This window comes from Hakea prostrata, chromosome 3 (genome assembly GCF_041222555.1).
Source record: "Hakea prostrata isolate BN-2017 chromosome 3, UWA_Hpros_2, whole genome shotgun sequence".
NCBI classification, from domain to species: Eukaryota; Viridiplantae; Streptophyta; class Magnoliopsida; order Proteales; family Proteaceae; genus Hakea; species Hakea prostrata.
Window position 1 is genome coordinate 15,117,269 of NC_142602.1, and position 22,453 is coordinate 15,139,721.

General features: G+C 38.2%; 1 protein-coding gene across 3 annotated transcripts in view; it reads left to right on the forward strand.

The window, feature by feature from the left end:
* EMF2 (VEFS-Box of polycomb protein) overlaps positions 1-22,453 on the forward strand; it is a 54,269-nt gene that overhangs the window by 27,947 nt on the left and 3,869 nt on the right. For all 3 annotated transcript variants that reach the window (XM_089149362.1, XM_089149364.1, XM_089149363.1), the window contains 5 exons: positions 1,162-1,208; positions 1,316-1,536; positions 9,902-10,199; positions 11,053-11,101; positions 14,762-14,845. In XM_089149362.1, the coding sequence (XP_089005488.1) occupies positions 1,162-1,208; positions 1,316-1,536; positions 9,902-10,199; positions 11,053-11,101; positions 14,762-14,845 (699 nt within the window). The remainder of the gene's footprint in view (positions 1-1,161; positions 1,209-1,315; positions 1,537-9,901; positions 10,200-11,052; positions 11,102-14,761; positions 14,846-22,453) is intronic.

Here is a 22,453-nt window from a genome sequence, read left to right on the forward strand (position 1 = left end):
TACTTAACTCAAACTCTTACCTAACTGGGACTTCAAACCAATATAATAACCCTACGACTCTAGCTGGACCCATTCCTAGGGGCAGTAGAAGACAGATTTACACCCCTGATTTTATGAATTACGCTAGGGGCTTTAGCCCCTCTTTCAGCCCTGCCTGGGCTGTGCCGCTGGCTGGATACATCAATTTGTAACCAATACTAGATAGAGAGAGAAGAAAGAGAGATTGAGGGAGAAGAAGGGAGAACAATTGGAGAACAGGGCTGGGTGATAGAATGTATGTTCTATCATACCAGTCAACACATATATTGATAATAAACCAAGTTAGAATTACACAAGGAATATGACTCCTAACTCTTATCTAATTTATCCTAAAGCTTAGAAAGAAACTCACTTAGACTAGAACATTAATTTGTGAAATCCTAAAGGAGACCACGATAGGGGGACTCCCCCTGTTGTGTTACATCATGTTGTCTCTAATTATCTCCGACATCAAGAGGAGGCCTTCTTCATTCCTCTTTCTATAGCTGTGCTGTAGGCCATCAAAACCTAGGTTATTCGCATCACAATGGTTCTTACACTTATGAGTTACCCTACGTAGTGGTGTTCATGTGAAGCTCTTGACACAGGTCAAACCAAGGTGCATTTGTTTTCTATTGACAGTATCCAAGTAGAATCTTGAAAGGGCCTGTGGAAGGGAGCACAGGTTAAATGGTACTCTCCAATTGTATATCTGGAAGCTGGGGCTATTCTCTTCTTCCTTGCTAGACCAACGTTTTGGTGGTTTTGATCCATGAGAGTTCACAAACATGTAATGCTTCAGAAACTCCGGATACTTTTTATGGCTTTCCAATAAAAGAGAGGGGTCCCCCCCACTCCGCATCATGAAATGTGTACTAGTCTACCCAGATTTTGGTATGAGATGAGAGGTTAAAATTCTTGACGCATTCAGCGTACATGTATTACTATCTGTTACTGAATGAGTTATGCCACTAATCCACCCTAGTTAATGTATGAACTTTTAATGCTCCTGAGAAGTTATGCTTCATATTCAAACTTGTTTTCCCTCACCCCCAACACAGTGGTTGAAATACCTTGTAGTTTTTGCTTGTAGCCTTTGGGGGGGGGGGGGGAAATCCTCCACTAATATATTTTTTGATTCAGATAGTTGCGGATGGGGTCGACCCAAAGTTGCAAACGTTCTCCTACTGGTATTATCTTGTTTTCTGGATATTTAATGAAGTTAGAACTCTCTTGTTGTTTAGTTTAATTTCTATGCCCAAGAACTGAAAGAGGTTCACCTCGATTGTATGGACAGCTCAAGGCCACGAAAGCGTTTAAGATCAACGAACATAGTTCAAAATGCAAAACATGTGCACCCGCAACCCTTGAAGTCCGACTCGCCTGAAGTAACTAGAGATGGTCTTTGTGAGGTAGTTACTGAAAAGGATGGTTGTACAAGCCCTTATCCCATGCCTCTTCTGGCATCAAGAGTTGCCGAGCCTTCGAATCAGAATCCTCTTAGAAGATTTGAGAAAGGTGAGTCTCTGCAGTATGCTTGTAGGCAGTTGCAAGCATTTAATTATTTCTCACAAATATTCTTGGAATGAAGAATAGTGGTATTATATTATCTACGGATCTACCTTCACATGCCAATGAGGTAGCACAACAGTGAGAACATGCGATAACTTGTCTTTGTGACCTATTAAATATTTAATTTATTGACCTTTTTAACTCTTAGAAAATTAGAAAAAAATAAGACATGAATTTCATAAAGGTCTGGTGATCAGTGTCTAATTATCTCTTGAAGAATCAACAGTGGGAGGGCATCTGTGGGAAAGAAAATAAAGCTGGAAACTGCAGACCTGATGTTGAAATTTGGTAAGTGGTTGGTGGAACTTTGAGTCAGGGAGGTTAAAGTGTGACATGGGAAGTTTATACCTTTTTGTTAGGAACCATGCAGTTATTTCACCTGAGATTAAAGTATGGATATTGAATCCTGTAAGCCAATTATTGGGCAATATATCATGAATACACATATATGTGATATGAAGTTATGTAGGAAATACGTAGGGATGTTTAGGATACGTGCAAAATAAATTCTTTTGCTCATAGGGAGAATCAGACAAATCAGATTAGTTTGAAATTACAATTGAAGGGCCTGTTTTACTGGCAGAAGTAACCTGCAGGATCTGAGAAATAGAATAAATTTTAAGTGTGTCCCCAACTACCACAAAAACAACAGCAATTCAGCCTTGACTTGAACTAAATGGTGTTGGGTACGTGGATCCTTGTCTTCCATTCAGCTCTATTTAAGGTCTTACTGGAAGTAGTTGTCGTACTAGCTCATGGACTGTTAGGTTCAGAATTGCATGTATCAACTAGCAAAATTCCGAAGGTAGCAACAGAAGTCCACAAAGAATCAAGCCAGAATTTCCCAAAGCAAAATATACACTTCTCAACAGTATGTTGTTGGAGTTGTGACCAGTAGCGGATTAGAAAATTGACGGAAAAAGTAGCATTGTGGCATTTAAAAATCGAGTAAGCTGGACCAGTAGTTCTAGCGGAGAGATAAGGAAAATATATTAGATAAACAAGTTAAGAGTTGAGAAAAGGAAATGTTTTTCCTTATCAGTGTGATAGACCACTCCTTTTAATCTATAACTTGAGGATTTTACAAATATTGAGTGATTGACTCAATCCTTGTCACAATAACATTTCTTAATGAACCTAAACACCAAAAAAATCTACTTACATTACACATTCCAGCCAGAGAACTGAACTGGGAAGAGAACCGAGCTTACACTTCAACTGGGATCCACCAAATACGCCTCTGAATCCACATTAGCATCTTTGTAATGACAAAACTGTAATATTGTAATCTTTAAATTGTTGGGAGGCCTGATAGCCATGACTTCTATTTTGTAATGCTTGATAACAGTCAATCAGGTATTATTCAAGGAATGTAGACATTTTAGGAAAAGAAAGACAGGGTACAATACACACAAACTCCTCCAGTTGAGTAGGACTCTGAAATAACAGTGAGAACATAACCAAAAGGAGGCTGAAATTAATAAATATCAATCCTTCAAATAGCAACAATGATATTCATCAAAGAGGAAAAGTAACTAATATGGAACCCCACAATAAACTACGCGTAAAATTTCGAAGAGAGATCTGGAGTCTGGAACTTGGACCAGCAGGTTTAGTTTGGCCTTACCGTTCTTCTTGTTCTGGTATGGCTGCTGGTACCTGGCTTCTTTATTAGTGTCAAAAGCCTAGAGATTGAGTAAGTAATTATTCCATCAAAGGAATTCACAATTGTTCAGTTTGGTGGATCCGTGGATATGAAGATCCCCAAGAAAACTGTTGTTCATTTTTTTTTAAAATTTTTGTAACTGAAAGTGATTATTATCAAAGAAGAATGCAAGAAAATAGAGACTCTAGAGTTTGACCATCATACACCTTCCAGGTATTATTTGGCCAAGTTGTTTGCTTCTGCATAAACATAATCCAAATTTACCACAATTATTCAGACTTTCAAATATTTAAAAATAATTAAGATATATCCAGAAATAGAGGCATTTCGGTTTTTGAACTCTTGGATCACTGATCCAAAGCGATGGAATACTCGCGGCAAGGGGGGTTGGGGAGGGTTTGAATAGTTAATATGGAAATTTATCCCCCTTTTTTTTTTGTGGTGGGGGGGGGGGGCTTGACTGGGGGATGTCTCAAACCTGGTAGAATAGGATTAGATCCGTTTTTGGTCTTTGCATGATTGTGTTTTTGTTTTTGGCAGTGAGAAGATTGTTAGCTAATGTATTTTAGTCTGAACATGGGTGAGTTGATAAAATGAGGGCTTCGCTTGGTTTACTGTTTGTAGGAAAACAAAGAAAAACTTGGAGAGTATCATGGGTATTGTAAATAAAAGAGAAACCTAAGAACGGTATTAGAAAATAGGCTTTAATGAATCAAATCAGTGTTGGAAGAAGAAGAAGAAGAAGAACAAAGGAGAAGAAGAGGAAGAAGATGAGAGAAGATCCACATAAAGGCCTGCGATTCTAGCAAAGTAAAACTAGAATCGCAGTCTTCCTTTATTTATAGAACTTAAGTGCTAAGCATACAACTTGAGAGACAAGAAACTTGTCCTCTAAAAGGGAAGGAAAAAATACAACTCATGGACAAAATCTTCTAGTCTTCTAACTCCTAAAATCTGTCCACAATAGAAACTACAGAAAAATGAAAGTTTTGAAATTAGTAGCTAACAGAAAATAGAAACTATGCTTTCTAGAAACTCCCAAAAATTGTGTATTAAGGTTCCTACACCAGAAATAGAAAGTAATGTAGCATACCTGAAAAGGAAACCACCATCAGAGCATGGTTATGCACCAAGGCAGCATCCTTGGTGCTCCTACGTATTCTTCAACACTCCCCCTCAAGCTGGAGCATACAAGTCTTTGATGCCCAACTTGCAACTAGACCGAAAACTAGGCCTGAATATTAGTAAATAAGTCAGCTAGCTGATTAGTAAAGCCCACAAAGGGGGTCTCGATCAGTTTCTTCTTGATTGCCATCAAGAACAAAGTGACAATCTACTTCTATATGCTTCGTCCTCTTATGGAACATTGGGTTACTAGCGATATAAGTAGCAGCCTGATTATCATAGAACATCTTCATAGGGCCAGAGATTGGAAATCCCATTTCCTCCAAGGAGCGAAACCACACTAACTCAGCAGCCTTATGGGCCATGGCTTTATATTCTACTTCAGCATTAGAGCGTGCAATAGTGGACTGCTTCTTACTCCTCCAAGTCACAAGATTTCCACCAAGAAATGTTCAATAACTTGTCGTAAATCGGCGATCAGCTAAAGATCTTGCCCAATTTGCATTTGAAAAGGCAACCAAATCCATAGTCCAATTTGGTCGATAGATGAGCCCTTTCTCGGACACACTCTTGAGATACCGAAGTACTCTTATTGCTGCATCCCGATGGCCTTCCTGGGAGACTGCATAAATTGACTCTACACACCAATAAAATAAGAAATATCAAGACAAGTAATGGTAAGATAAATAAGCTTCCCAGTAAGACTGCTGTAACGATGGACATCATCCAACAAGTCACCGTCATCTAGTCCTAACTTCAACTTAGGATCCATGGGAATGTCAATAGGTTTAGATGCAAGCATGCCAGTTTTTGTCAAAAGATCCAACACATACTTTCTCTGTGACAAACTAACTCCTTGTTTACTACGAATTTCCTTGATTCCTAGGAAATACTATAAATTACCCCAGTCTTGGTCTAGAAGTACTTCTATAAGTGTGCCTTGAATCCTTGATTGTATCAATAGCTCCAATATCACTACCTAAAAGCATAATGTCATCAACGTAAGCTGCCATAATGACAACACTAGCATCCTGTCGTCTAACAAAAATAGAGTTGATCAGAATAACATTGGACAAATCCAAAAGATTCCACTGTCTTGCTAAACTTCTCAAGCCAAGCCTACAGAGACTGTTTGAGTCTATAGATGGCTTTATAAAGCCTACAAACATGAGCACTATCCTCCCCCTGAGCAACATACCCTGAAGGTCACTTCATATAAACCTCCTTATTGAGGTCACCATATAGGAAGGCATTCTTTATGTCAAGCTGAAAGAAAGGCCTATCATAATTAACAGCTAAAAATATCAATAGACAGACAAAATTAAGACTAGCCACAGGAGAAAAAGTCTTGGTCCACACCATACGTCTGTATATAGCCCTTAACCAACAAACAAGCCTTGAGCCGTTCAACCGTACCATCAAAATGATACTTAACAATATATACTCACCGACAACAGACCACATCTTTTCCAAGGGGCAAGTCTACCAAGGAGTAAGGACCATGTGTGACTAGACTGTAAAGCATCCATTTTCACATCCATGGCAGCTTTCCAGCTAGGGTTTTTAAGGGCCTTATTAGTCATTATGATGGGTTGGAATACAAATGGCAGATAGAGAAAAGGCTAGACAATGAAAGTTAGGAGGTAGATGAGAAACAAATACATAATTAGAAACAGGATAAACAATATTAGAGCGTTAAGTGCAAGTACGAGTACATTTCTCAAGGCAATGGGTAAGTCATCTAAAGGAGGAGTAGGATCTCCACTAGAAGAATCCGCCGATTTAGAGGATCAAGAGGGAATTTCTATAGGACCAGCCTCAATCTCCATTACATGAGAGCCGCCAGTATCAACAAGAAGAATTGTACTATCCACAATATGCTCAACCAACTTATGTCTTCGCAGATAAACCTATAGAGGCACACTGTCATTTGAAGGAATTAAAGATGGAATGGGAGATGCATCATTCAAAACATGATTTTCATTAGACAGAGATGGACTAGTATAATACGGGATGTCCTCAAAAAAAGCCACATTGACACTTACAAATTGTTTTCAATGAACAGGATCATAACACCGAAAACCTTTATGAGTACGAGAGTACCCAAGAAAAATACACTTAAACAAATCAAGGAGAAAGTTTATCCGTAGTATGTGGAAACAAAACAAACACAACTAAAAATTTTGGATGGAACTAAAAACGGTTCTCCATTTGGAAAAGCAATTGAAAGAGGAGATTTGTTGGAAAGTAAAATCATAGGCATTCGGTTAATTAAATGACTAGTAGTTAAAACTACATCACACCAGTAACACTTGGGAACATTTATCTCAATTAAAAGAGCATGTGCAACCTCCAAGAGGTGGCGATTCTTGCGTGCATCCACTCCATTTTGTTAGGGAGTGAATGAACTACTGGTTTGAAGAATCATTCCAAAAGAGTCACAAAAAATGGATATATCATTTTGTATGTATTCTAGAGCATTATCTGATCTAAGAGGAAGAGAAAATTGAGTATTTTTTTCATGAATAAAATTTTTAAATATAGGCAAGAACTCAGTCCGATCCTTTAAAAGATACAACTATGTAAAACGTGAAAAATCGTCCACAATAATAACAAAATACCAAAAACCATGCCTATTACTATCTTTGCAAGGACCCCAAATATCTGAATAAACTAAAGAAAACAAAGACTCACTATGGGGGATAGAGCGTGGAGGATAGGTGGCACGGTTGTGCTTCCCCAACTCTTATGCCTCACAAGTCAATCTAGACACTAACTTTAAAGAAGGAAATAAATTTTTTAATCTAAAGATGGCCTAAATGCCATTGCCACTGGAAAGCATCTACATCATCATGAAAAAGGGCTGCAGTAGGGGTAGCATAGTCCAGATAGTAGAGTCCATTCCTTTCACACTCTCCACCAATTGTCTTCTTTGTCACTTTGTGTGAAGGTCTTGCAAAACACAATAATTAGGAGTAAAGGTTACAAAGCAATTCAAAGCTTTAGTTAACTGACTAATAGATAATAAATTGGAAGGAAAAATTAGCAACATGGAGTACAATAGATAAAGTAAAAGGTGTAAGAGAGACACTTCCTGAGCCTAGAATAGGTGTGGAAGTTCCATTATCTATGATAACAGAGTTATTAGTAGTATGTAGGATGTAGAAAAAGAACTAAAAAGTGATGACTTACCAGTTATGTGGAAGTAGCCCGTGAATCAATGATCCAAGGGTAGGATGTAGAAGTGAGAAGAGTTGTGTTACCTCCATGAGAAAGAGTGGGAAGCAGAAGTACCACTGGATGTGGAAGCGATTGTCTCAGTATTTTGTAGACAGCGAAGAATTTGGCTTACATCATCTCGAAAAGTCTTAGACCGGTCCCCAGAAGAAGATACAACCACTATCTTTGTTGCTACTGTGTTAGTACAACCATTATCTATGGCATGATTGGCAAGTTGCTTAGCCCATTGTGGCTTTCCATGTTTGGCCCAACAAGCTTCCACCCAGTGTCTTGTTTTACCATAGTGAGTACAAAGCCTAGGTGCCTTATAAGATTGCTAAACACCACGGCTTCTAGGAGGTCAAGTAACTCCCCCTAAACCACAACCGCGTCCCCTTCTACTAGATGTAGTAAAGGCAAAATTTTCTCCTTTAGAACTATTTCCAGAAGGATCCCCTTTAGGCAAAGCAATATGTTGAGGTCTATAATAGGCTTCACTGAGGTTGGGGACATGCTTACCAGCAAGAAGATGTCCTTTACGGATTTTAGTTCAGGGTTCAATCTTGCAAGAAACTTAGAGAGAAAAAACTCATTTCGTATTGCCTCGGTAATCCTGCAGAGACTTGTTCGCTTGTTGAAATTGAAATATTTTTTCATAAATACTATAAATTCGAGTCATATTTTTAGCTTGGGAATAAGTTTCTTGCAAGTCATCCAATATTCCCTTTGCAGTTTTGTGAAATATAACATTGGCTGCAGCATTAGGTTCCATGCTATTCCACATCCAAATTTTGATGATATCATCATCTTGGGTCCAATTCCAATTAGCATAGGATTTATCGGTCTCAGTAGGTGATTCAACATCAATGATCTTAAGTTTACCTTTTGCAAGTATTTAAACACAAACAACTTATTACCAAAACAAATATTTAGAACTACCTTTGAGTTTGATGTAGGTAATTTGAACATTCACTGGATCAACTTGTGCTCCCTTGAAATCTGCAATATTTGCAGCTGAATCAATAGTGATTGAAGACATTATAAGTTGTAATAGATATCATACAATCCGTAGGAACTTGAATAAGTATCCTAGAACTTGAAGTAAAAAACGAAACAGAAAATCTGCAATTTCTAGGCCAAATGGGAGGAAAAACAGAATCTGTAGTGTGCAGAAACAGAATCAATCAAAAGGTGATAAAGACCAGAATATAGTCTGAGTTCTGGGACCCTAAAACATAGGGTAATAGGAAGAATAGATAAGTTCAGATGAATACCTGATCTAACAGTGTATTAGGTGCAACATTAGGTGGTTGTACCAAGGAAACAGAACACAGGAAAAGAACTTCAGAAGAAAGAATGGGACAACACTGTTTTTGATTTAATAAAGCTCTGATGCCATGTTAGAAAATAAGATTTAATGAATCAAATCAATGCGAGAAGAAGAAGAAGAAGAAGATGAGAGAAGAACCACACAAAGGCCTGCGATTCTAGCAAAGTAAAACTAGAATCGCAGGCTTCCTTTATTATAGAACTTAAGTGCCAAGCATACAACTTGAGAGACAAGAAACTTGTCCTCTAAAAAGGGAATAAAAAGTACAACTCATGGACAAAATCTTCTGGTCTTCTAACTCCTAAAATCTGTCCAAAATAGAAACTACAGAAAAAGGAAAGTTCTGAAATTAGTAACTAACAGAAAATAGAAACTATGCTTTCTAGAAACTCCCAAAAACTGTGTACCAAGGTTCCTACACCAGAGATAGAAAGTAATGTAGCGTATCTACAATTCTGAAACCACCATCAAAGCATGCTTGTACACCAAGGCAGCTCCTTGGTGCTCCTGTGTATTCTTCAACAAATGAGAAAGAGAAGAAGAAGAGAAGATGGTTACCACCAAGGAGGCTTAATGATCGATGTTTGAAGGCCTCCAAATCTGTTCCATATTTATAGAGAAAGAAGTACATAAGAGTTAGAGATCAAAAAGGAAAACCAGAGGCTAACAATAAGAAACCAAGATCCTTTGGCGTTAATCCCTTCTGTGTTGCCGCTTTGCCCTTCTACCATTGTCTAACAGGTATAACACCACTGATATGGTTGAACAACCAATAGTGTACAGTCTGAATATTTTATGTCATCATGAGTATTGCGTATGCATTACCGGAATCTCTTGTGCCAGACCTATATGCCACATGTGTATTCATACTTTTTGGTTGCTGACTGCTGATCCCATTTAGTTGGGATGAGGCTGATTTGTTGTATTTTTCTGGGTTGGTTAAGAATGCTGATACTCATTTGGTTTTTCAGATTCTCATTCCAATAAAGAAGAAAAGGAGATGGCTCAAAGGGCAGCTCTCGTGGAGAATGCTCTGCAAAATGAAAACCATAAGGCTGAAAGCAATGGTCCTGTGAATCTTTGCACTGTAGAGAGTGCAGAACGTGTTGCATCTAGCCCTAATATTGCAGGTGTATCAATTGCTACAGCTCAGTCATCTGTGGGTCTTGAATGTGTTCAAACAGTATCTGGAAGCAACCATGCACCATCTGCCTCTGTGCAATTTGCAAAGACTAGAAAGTTGTCCGTCGAACGGTCTGATCCTAAAAAGTAAGCTTCTAAACTAAACTCTATTTGGCATATTTTATTTCAAAGACTGCATGTTTTTCAATTTTCTTTTTCAATGGAGATATTCTTTCTACTATGCTTTCGCATCGTGCAACTTATTTTCTGGTCAACTATGCTCTCTTTACATGATGCTGTTTTCTGGTTGTTAACAAATGTATCTACCCTTGCGGTTGCCATAAGGTCTAATCAGGCCTTTGTCTCTGGGTATCTAAATTTTCCAGAACAGATTTTCTGTAAACGGGGCACTTGTTAGTTGCTACCAGCAATCTGACTGTTTCAAGTGTCATTTTTTAATACTTTCTAAATATTAACCTTTTGTTGGTACTAGGTGCAGTACAAGTTCCTATTAGCTGTGCCTTATGGTTGACATTGTCCTCCAAATCTTACATGTACCCTATCTGGTTTATTCTTCACCCGTCTAATCGTTCAAATGACTGAATAGTACTCATGGCAATTGTGTTTTGGCCATGAAGCTTAGCCACAACAGTGAAATACCTGGAATGGTGATTAACGAATACCCAAGATACATGATGGTTCTCCATTTTGCTTGACCAGTCAAAAGTTGGAAGTGTCCAAAAGGTTTTGTTCTACCAACTGTAACTTTTTCGGTCTAAATCTTGGCTGGTTTAGCAATTTTGGAGATCTTTCATGTCTATTTTGTAGAAGTCTCAATATTTCTTTTCTTTATTGGAAGATGAAATGTTGATTTGTCTAATGAGTACAACTGTACAAGTTGGTGGCTATTCAAATGGTCTGGGTTAAGTTGTGTGATTTGTGAATTGCGTGTATAATGTTACTTAATTTCCCGGTTAACTGATCCACTGTTATTTTCCAGTCGCACACTCTTGCAAAAGCGGCAGTTCTTCCATTCCCACAGAGCTCAGGTGATTGGTGACCCCAACTCCCCCTGCCCCCTCTCTCCCCTTTTTTGTTACCTATTTGATTTTGAATTATATGTTATGCTATATAATAAAATGAGATTGTGTACTAAGTTGAGAATAGAAAAAGCTAACAAATAATAATGAAGAAGGGGAGAAAACAAAATAATTTAGAAAGAATACCCAGATCCTGCACTAGAGAAGACCTCTTTTATTGAAAGCAACCTAGGGTTGATAGGCATATGGATTGAGCCTTTATTGGTTGGGTTTCCCTTGTAATTTGCCAACTTAATTGACCACAAACATGGATTAATGGGTAGAGTACGATAATTGCATACTTAGCTTATCAATTGGTCTAGTTTAAGTGAGGATAGTAGAGTCTTTTTTTCAAGGTGCCCACTTAACTTGGGCTGAAACATTTTGACTGCCCACTTAAGTGGGAAATTGACCGTTAAGTTTAATGTTGATGGACCATAATGCCCTCACCCACTAAAATGACTTTAATGCTCTCAATCACACTATCCAACCATCACCCATCTTCCTACACCTCGCTGCTAGAAACCCCACCACCCCTTCCCCGTTGGCAACCACCGCCCCCACCTTCCCCCCTCCCCTTGCCGGTGACTGTGCTCTTCCGGTGCTAACAAACCAAGTTATTCTAGAAATTTAATAATTTGATTGCGATTGATGCGTGGTTAATACTTATTAGGGTTTCTCTAGATAGGCTTATCATGGAGGAAGGAAGGAAAGAAAGTGTGTTTAGGGTTTAGGGTTTGAATTGTTAGACCTCTTAGAGATGAATGAATTCGAGAAATCGAGAGCCAGTGATCTCAAATTAGGGTTTTACATATTCATAGAGAGATCTAGTGCTCACCTGCAGAGATGGTGGTCTGCAGTTTTCACAAAAAGAAATGTTCCTAGCTCAATCAGCCGTAATTTATGAGTAAAACCCTAACCGAATTAACCAAAATCTCCCTGATTCTTAGGTACCTTGGTATGAAACAACGATCTCCGATTGATCTGAATCAAAATCACTGTCCATATTTATCCAAATTGAGGAACATGCTAATCGACACCCTGATTTTTGAAACCTGGAATTTGAATTAAAGGTTACAATGAGTCTCATTATTGGATGCGATGTCTCCTATCTTCTACTTAAGAGTTCGTCTTTGTTGATTTTTGATTCATCTTCACTGCTACATGTACAATCACCTGAAACTAACATGGGAAGGAGCAGAAACGAGAGAATAGACAAGATTCCCAAAACCTTCTCCATAACTCAAACTAAGAAGAGAGGGAAGAAGGTGTTCAAGAATAAACTCAGTAAGATCAAATCAAACTAGTGAGTTATCACAGGGGTCGAGAACCTTTGGCTGAAATTCGAGAGACCACTTCACAAAGCTCATTATGCTGTCAGGTATCCTCAAACAGATTTCATTTTTAACGATCAAGATATCCCACATCATACTTGTGGACCATCGACACGGTTCGATGAACCGAGAATTGGATTTATGGATCGTCTCTATGACCCATTCAAAGACCAAAATTCTATATTCACTGAGTTTTCAGATTTAATTTCACTTCCCAGATTTTTAGAACTAGAAGAGCAAGATCAAAGGGTTGGTCGCGGGCAGGGGAATGTGGGGGCGGTGGGGTTTCTTGGGAGGTGTAGGAAGAAGATGGGATTCTTCACCCGCTTAGGTGTTGGGTAGTGTGAGTGAGACTGAGGGGGCATTAAAGTCATTTTAGTGGTTGAAGGGTATTATGTAGGGGTGTAAATGGATAACCAAAATCCGCTTCTGAATTTGCATCCGCATCCGTTTAGTGGTATCCGTATCCGTCCAATTACTAATAGGATGAGGAAATGACATACCCCTTTCCTACAGATTATTATCCGTCCAATAAATACTTATTTGGATTTTTTTTCTTATCTTTATAATTTTTTATGGGATATGTGACTTATTTTTCTAGATTTTTTGCTGAAATGACTTTTAAAGTTGCTAAATTCTTAAATTTCAGACTTAGCCTCACAAATAAAATGGTAAAGATGTCAACAGATAGTCGAAAACTTGTATTTAATTTGTATTCATGCCCATTTAGAAGAATCCACTTAAGAAAATAACTATCTGATCATCATTTGAATGTGGCTATCCATCCGAAAACCGATAGGATATTATCTGAATCCGTCGAATATAATAGGATGCAGATTGGTATTACCACTATCCGATCCGTTTACACCCCTAGTATTATGGTCCATCAACATTAAACTTAACGATCAAAGGGTATAATTTTGGGTAACTCGTAATTTTTCAAAAAGCCTAGAGTGAGCAATCTAGAATATTTCCAACTTAAGTGGACAGTCAAGAGTTTCAGCCCAACTTAAGTGGGCACCTTGGAAAAAAACAAACAAACTCTTTAACATCTATAATTAGAATAGGAGTTAGCTAGAGAATATCTTGAACTCCCTTTGCTTTCACAACAAGGAGCCTCTTTGTGATCTTATTTTCAGTTTTGAAGTCCCCAGAGGGCTCTTGTACGGCTGTGAACAGCCTAACAGCCCCCCCCCCCCAGCTTCTTCATGTGGAAGAATAAAGATGGATTAGAGTGGAGTATATTTATTAGATTTATGAGCTGTTGAAGCTGCAGCTTGTTTCCTCCCCGGAGAGTCATAACAGTGGGAGTTGGACTTCACCAATGCATCGGGCCTGGGACCGTGAAGACTGCTGGGCTGTTGTCGCAGGAGATCTGGACAGAAATTTTGCAAATGAGATGGATGACCTTACAATTATTCTTGATATCTGCTTTCCTTCCCATTTCTTTTTTTTTTTTTTTTAAATACTTGATATCTTAATTCCAATCTCTCTTCCCCCCCCCCCCCCCGAAAACAAAGATCCCTCTACAATTAATACTTACTACTATATAAAAGTACAACTGGGTTTTGGTATATTTTTTCACTGAACCACAATACCCTTACTCTCAATAGATATGCTTTTTCATAGAATTCCCCCTCGCAACAAAATCCTGAACAGCACACCCTAATGCTTTTCAGCGCCTCTTCAGTTCTTCCCCAATAATATCCTAGAAATACTAATCCCTCCCCACTTCCATCTAAAATAACATAATTTCACTGAACATATTAAATTAAAAATTCCATAATAACTTTATGGGATGGTTATGGAATGTATTAAACAAAAAATTCACAATAATTCTCAAAAACAATTACTCCCTCAAAATGAAAACATTTATACTGTTAAATTATTTAAAAACAACAAAAACCATGTGAAGTTTTGCTAGTGGAAGTAAAAGTAAAGTTAGAATTTTGAATGATCACCAAATGAGTGACTCATTTTCTTGGTCCGACTCTTTCGAGTCTTGCTGTCTTTCAGTGCGATTCTTATTGAACTCTTCTGTAAATGCATTTTTTGGTGATGGCTTCCCATCCATCTGCAATCCTGGGTAGTAATTGGCAAATGAGTGCTCTCTAGCTGCTAGACTTCCGTGATAGTTCCACCTCAGTCTGTTCATCTAGCTGGGAAATTTTGGAGTCACTTTTATAGTTTTTTCTGGATTTTGTTCAATGACCACTGCATTTCATTTTCTGGTGATGATGCTTGTTTGGATTACATACTAACTTACTTTCAATTACAAACTATTTTATGCATGAAGCCAATGGAATTAGATCAAGTATTGTCGGATCGAGATAGTGAGGATGAAGTTGATGATGACATTGCAGATCTTGAAGATATAAGGGTATATATGGTGATTCTATCATTTTCCTTCATTTTTTCGCCAATTTATCTGAAGTTTTGTTGGATGATGACATTGATTGTTTCTACCACCATTGAAAATTTTTAAGAATGGTTCTACTTGATTTATTCTGCCTTTTTATTTTATTTTATTATTATTATTTTTTTATTTATTTATGTGTCAACTTAAAGATCAGGTACATACAGATATAGCAAGACTCCAACAAGAAGAAAGGCTGTAAATTGTATTCTTAAACTTTATAAAGGAAACTGCCCTTACAAAGGCGCAGTCCTCACAATGGAATACTAATCCTATGAGCATCTTTGAGTGGGGGACTCCTGCTTAGCCAACTTCATCAACTGTCTCATTCTTACACTCATAATCCTAGGGTTCCACTAGAAAGGGCAATGCCCCACAAAATGTCTGGGTATCAGCCATTTTGTGCTGAAAAATCTCCACCATGTTCTCTGTCATTATTTTTGTATAGGTTCAACCTAATTTTGAACAACTTTTCTGAGTTCGACTGATTCTCAACCAAGCCTCGAGGATCAAGGTTGCACACATAAACTAACAAGCTAGACTCCACAGCCAGAGTTCTGTTTTGCATTGAGCCCAGACTCCAGTATGAGCTCCAGAATGCTAACCAGGAGACAAAAAAAAAAGAGAAGTGGGACGGGTGCCTCAAGGTGTGGGGTAGGGTGAGGTTGCTGCCTAGGGTATCGCAGGGGTGCGGAAGGGATCTAGGGAGTCATAGGGGGCTGGAGATGATGCTGCTGTGATGCAGCAGCAAAGGGGTTGGGGGCAGTTGTCCAGAACAGAGGGAGGGGAAGGGAGGCTTGCACAGGGTTGGGGGAGGGGCTAGAGTTGCTATGAATGAAGGACAAAGGGTGGGGAGGATTCTGGTACGTACTTGAGTGCTGAATAGGATGGATGATTGTTGGACTTGCTGGAATCACAGGATTGAATTGATGTAAATAAGAATCCCTAGATAACCGCAAGTTCCTACATGAATAGGACCCTGCTGCACCTTCCTTGACTGCAATTCTTGAATACATTTATTAATCCAGGCTGCATTTACAAAGAAAAAGTAGGCTTAATTTATAGCCTACTAAAAAACCATAAAACTCTTAAGTGGGATTCCTTTATAGATTATGATCCTGCCACATTAATCACAACCGTTGAAATACAAATTCAAAGATCTAATGGACCCTAATTAACGCATGCTTGAAGAAAATTCCACCCTAATTGACACATGCTGAAATAAAGTTCAAAGTAACTTAAAACTCTAATTAGCTGTTATCAAATTCCATTTAATTGAAACTCTAATTGACATGTGCTGGATGACAGGCATAAGGACTCTTAATTAATTCAAACTAGACTTCCTGACTGACTGAAACTCTTCTGAAAATAAAAACCAGCCACTAAATTAGGGCTAAAGTGAGCAAAATAATCCTTCAAGGGGGTTCGGCCAACCTTGGGAGGCTTCCTAGGTGCATTTTGTGGGCCCCACTTAGGGTTTTGACCAAGGGGAAAATTCTGGTTCACGTCAAGTTGACATCCATAAAACCTTCAATTATTTAAGTGGGGTTTCATTTGCAATGTTTTAATCCAAATGTCTTTCTGGTCAACCCTCGTTCTCTGCATCCATATTTGCATTTCCTCCCTGTTCTTCTCAGTATTCGACAATGGCTTCCCCAGTGACCCACTAGAGTTTTCTTTCAAAAATTCGTGATGTAGCTCCAATAGGATGAGGGCCAATATCCAGGATCTAGTGAGGAACCTGCAGACAAATTAGGGTCTCTAAACCCTGCGGCTAAGGTTTTAGGGGCTGTTTTGGGTTTTTGGGGATTGTGAAAGGGTGCACAGGATTCAGTTATGGTTTATAGGCTTAGGATTGTCGACAACCTAATTCTGAACCTTGACGTTTGATGTTTTGCTTTCAGATTCAAGTTCTAAAAGTCTAGAGTTTTGAGAAAATTAGGGTTTTAATTTATAGGTTTTCTGGGGGATGATTTGGGTTGGGATTGAATGCTAGGTGGAGTGTGGGGGTGGTAATCCTAAATGGAGTGGGAATTTTGTGATGGGGTTTAGGAGTTATGGAACCTAGGGTTTTGGGGAAGGAGGAGGATTGAATGGGTTGTGGAGGGGAAATGGAAGGGTGCGATGGATAGGGAAGAATAAGGTAAGGTTTGGGATGATTGATTACTAGTTTAGGGGGCTGTGGATGAATTAAGGATGGAAAAAAATTTATCAATCGAGCTGCCACAGGCCTTTCCTGCGTTGGAAACCCTAGTAACCTTAATTGAGCCTCACTTTCTGCTTTAACTCCTCAATATTTTTATTCATATAAAATTGATTTGTTACAAGCAATAGGCCGTGTATTTATGGCATTGAATAGACAACTCCTAACAGTAGTCAACTTTGAAACATAAAATAAAAGGACTTCTACTTTTAAGTGGAGCTACTAACTAGAATAGGACTAAAACTTAACTACTCCTAAGCTGACCCAAATAACAAAATAAAAATAGAACTGGAGTCCTACAAACATTCTGAATTTAGCTAGATCTAACTGGGCTTGATTGGAACTGCTCAAATTTACCAAATTGCCCCTACTATGTATCAAACTTCTTAGGCTAGTTTTGACGCGATGAGTTGACGAGGCACCCTCCGAAGTGCTTTTGAGGCGGTCGAGGCTTTTTAAGTAAAATTTTTAGTGTATATCTCATACACTCGAGTTTATTGTAAATTTATCATATCTTATATAATAAAAGAACTCACATTAGCCTACATTAAGTCATCCAACATACTATAAACCACACATAGTAGGTCCTAAATAAATTCTAAGTATCATACTATCATTTACAATTGAATTCAAGAATCAAGATACGATAGGATGGGACTAAATAGTAAATACATAGATGCATAAGCAAAACAAGTAGACAACATACCTTCGTTAAACATCACCAGCACCAGCTGCAATTCCACCTCCACCAGCACCTGCGGCTCTACCTCCTCCACATGCTCCTCTACGTTTGTTGAGCTCTAGCCAACTCCAATTGATATAAGTTTTCAGCAATAGTATCCTGCACCTCAAGAGGGACTTGGCGGCACTTGGGTGTATCTACATAACCTCCAACCAAGTGTTGCTTGAAGCCTTGAACATTCTTTTACCTCCATGGATGGCTCTACCACAGTGGTTAAAACATTGTACTTTGTCTTCTTATGTCCATAGGGATTCCATGTTACCAAGCAATATCCTCATCCGCCATTGTCTAGTATTAGAAAATAGGAGAAGAAAACGAAACAAAACATATAGCCAAATATCCTCATAAGTAGAAGAAAATTAAACAAAACATATAGCCAAATATCCAAATACAAAGTTTTAAATATTTAAGCAAATAATCCCACTTATATCTAAAATCTAAAGTCTAAATCCCAAATATAACAAAACATCCATATCCAAAATTCCCAATAAAAATCCATAATCCATATCCAAAATCCTCAATAAAAAAATATAAATCAACTAGATATAATCATCATCAAGCAAATTGGTAACAAGTGGGAGATCTTCTCGAAGTTGTTGTTGCTCCGAAGAGATACTTGTCCTAGACCTCAGACTATAATCATATACAATATTCTTATCATCATTCAAATCTTCCACTTCTTTCATGTCTCCATCAGACTCAGAGTCATGTTCCTTAACTACCCTCTCCAAAGACCTGCGACGTGAGTAGCATAAACTAGCTCCAGCAGATGTTGATTCACTTGGTTGACCTCTCCTCGGTCTGTTTTATCCCTCAAGTGATGCAGATGCCCCCATAGCTCTATCAGCAGTGCTCCAAATAAGATCACCCTCAAGATGAATTAAATTTTCAGGTTGACTAACCATTCACTCATTGCTCCAATCAAGCTCATCAAGGAGTAGGGGATCATAATTTCTAAACCTTTCATTGAACCTTTCTTGAAGACGGCAATTGTACTAAATAAAAACTAGATCATTCAATTGCTCATGTTCCTGCCTATTTCTCTTCTTGGTGTGAATCTGAATTCATAAGCAATTGAAGAGAATCCCAAGTCATTCTTCCAAAATTTAAACTTAAAAGTATTTAAAATACTTAAATCACTTAATACTTACAAACTCAAATGTGCTCCAATTTTGTTCACCACCAGAGGAGGAACAATGAAGGCCTAGTATCCTCTGTGCAATCCTTGTAAGCTCATATGTATCCCACCAAGTATCTATAATATATATTAAAATAAAAAAGACTAACATAAAAACTAGAGTTACAAACAAAATAAGTATAACTAAAAACAAAAAAGCATACGAGTAAAAACTTACGAAGGACCTCTAGCTTTCTTGTATTCACTTGCCTAGTGCAATACCTTATCTTGTAGCCTTGTAGACTTATATTAGACACTAGTCTTGCAACAACTTCATTGAAAGAAGTTTGGAGAGAACTAATCAACTGACTATCATCCATAATATTTAAATTGTAGAACTTCCCAAGATTAAAAAATAAGGCTGCACCATCTCTCCACCTGACACTCCCATCGCCTATCAGTTATTTGTATGACTTTTTTCCAGAGTCGTTCTTTGCCTCCAAAATTGTCCTTTATTCTTCTCTTAGCCTCTTGCATGGCTACAAACACCTCAGACAATGCAAGTCTTTCATCAGCATCTACAATGCAAGTCTTTCATCAGCATCTACAATCCTCAATACAATCATAAGAGGTTGTGATGCTCTAATGCAATCCTCCACTCCATTCCAAAATGTCGAAGCAAATGTTGTTTTAGCTACTGTCTTCCCTGCTTGTATCTAGGACAAATCGGATTTTGTCCACTCCTCATAATGAATAAGTGCCTTAAGTCATCCTTGTGTTTCAATAAGCTTTTCAGTGTCAAGAATGAAGTAGCAAATTTAGTCACTATAGCCCTCACAAAATCCTTGACATTTGTCTTCTGTCTCAAGGCCTCCAACAATCTTGTGTGCCTATAAATGAAAGTGGTTATTCTCTTCGCTTGAATTATCACCGCAATGTCTTCTAGCATCAGATCAAGACAGTGAGATGCACAAGGAGTCCAATATAATGTAGTCCTCTTCTCCGTTAATAATGCCTCAGCTGCTTTGTAATTTGAGGCATTATCAGTCACCACTACATGCTCTTCCCCAATTTCTTCAACTTTACTATCCAATAATTGAAAGAGCTTGGTTTCTTAGAGGGTACCTCAGACCCAACACTAGGAAACGTCCCTCCTTCAGTAGAGGCAGGAGTAGGATGTTCTTCTTCAGTTACTTGTTGAACATCATCATACTCATTATCTAATCAATAACAACTGCCCTCTTCTTATTTTTCGACAACACTACATTCAGCTCTTCGGCAATTGTTGCAGTGGTCTTGGTGCACTTTGCAACATCCCCATATCCACCCGCTGAATGTTATTTCAATCTTCTTATTCCTCCTTTAAGGTCTCTGTTGCACAAAGTGCACTTGACTGTATCCTATCAGCCACATCTAGCCAATACCCATACTTCTACCCGGGGTCATTTGACTTGGCCTTTCTCTTTGGGTCTATGGAGGGATTATAACTTGCTTAACCCCCCCTACCAACAAGCATCAGATTATCACTTGTGGCCATTGTAAATAACGAGGAAATATCTACAAATAAAAAAACATAAAACTTATACATATAATATGCCAAAATTAAAAACAATAATAATAATCATAATAATAATAATAATAATAATGATACCACAAAGCCAATTAAACATCTATGAAGCTTCTATGTTGAAATAATCAAATGTCATGTCATTTATGACAAAATTTTCAAAAGTCAGAAAGCTTCACGATTTGCACGAGTGTCTTCTAATTATTTTTTTTAAATGTCGAAAGTAAGAGAATCTCAAAAGCATCTATCAGAGAATGAGGGTATTCAATAACAAGTTATACATAGTCCCCAGTGGCTGATCATATTGATTAAGCAATTCTGAATACAAAGTTAAAAAAAAAAAAAATGGCCAAGAATCTCAGAAGCAAAGGCTTAGAGCATGAGGGTATTCAATAACAGGTCATACTTAGTCCCTGATTAAGCATTGTTTATTTTTGGAAACGGATAAAAAGTTAAAAAAAAAAGATGGAGACATATTGTCGCTTGAGAGATGGTGGACAAACACCCAAAAATCGCCGGAGTTTATTGCAAATTGATGATGGATTTTGTTAAGATTATTTGTCTTAGCAAAATCACAAATTAACCAAAGGAAGAATGAAAGAAGAAAAGAGGGAAAAGAAGAGGGAAAGAAACACAGAGAATGAAGAAGATTGAGGCATCACCTACCTTCGCCTGAGATGAAGCTATATGCAAAGACGCTTGAATGTCTTAGCCGCTGCAGCTGGAGTTACTTGACTATCGGTGCTGCAACTTGAGTAATGAGAGGTTTCAGGTTTGTACCAAGTTTTTAAGAAGAGGGGGGGGGGGGGGGGGGGGGGGAGGGAAAAGAAGATGAAAGAAGTCGCTGGAGAGAGTAGAAAGAAAGAAGTCGGTAGTCGCTGCATCTTAGTCTCGGTCGTTGGTCGCTGCAAGTTGTTGGCAATCAAGTTTGAGAAGAAGAGTTTTGCAAGATTTAGGGCACACTATTTTAGTCTTTACGGTTTAAGTCATTCGATTGGCTTTTTAAAAAAAAAAATTAATGCAACAATTTGATCCCATGTAGCATATTGCAGTAATGCGTATAGGTCCAATGAGTAGTTAATTCCCAATCGTAATCTAATTGTAAATGAATTATCAGCCTTTGATTTGGCATCTTTTTTTTCAGACTTTAAGTTACCCATAAGGCAGTCGCCTCAGGGTATATGGCGTCCAAGGTGCCTAAGACGACGCCTCAGACACTGAGGCGGACGCCTTATGGGCTCCTAATGATGCAACCCTTGCCTTAGGCCCTACCAAGTGTGCCAGGACGCCTAGGCGACACTTTAACAACTATGGTCCTACATGGATGGGTATTAGGCTAGGCAGATGATGAGATATTGAAACTTGATGAGGAGGAGATTCCACAAAGGAATTATTTTAGGTACCATAGCTCTATCATAATAAAAAAAGATGATATAGACGATGTTGTTTCCCAAAGAATTACTATTAAAACGAACACCAAGAAACCATGAATTGAAAGAAAATGAGAGTACACAAAGATTTAATGTGGTTCACACACCAATTCGTTGTGCTACATCCACAGGCAAAGAAGAAGAAATTCCGACTATGTAGAACAAGAACATAATAGAGTTCTCTCAAGCAATCGCCAGAACAAAGTTACAAGAACTCTCACCCAAAACTCTAAAGTGAAAATCCCAAATAACACTGGTTTTGATGGTGCCAATCACCCCCTACTCCTCACGGTGCCCTTAGCGAAAGGCTGCCCAAAACCTTATGCAAACTTACCAATGCCCCTTTTGACATATTCCCCCCCCCCCTTCTATAATCTTCCAACTAACAGTTGGTAGTGATATTCCCATTCTCTCTTCTCCACTTGGCATTCTTCCAGGATCCTAACATTATATATGTATATATATATATATATATATATATATATATATATATATATATATATATATATATAT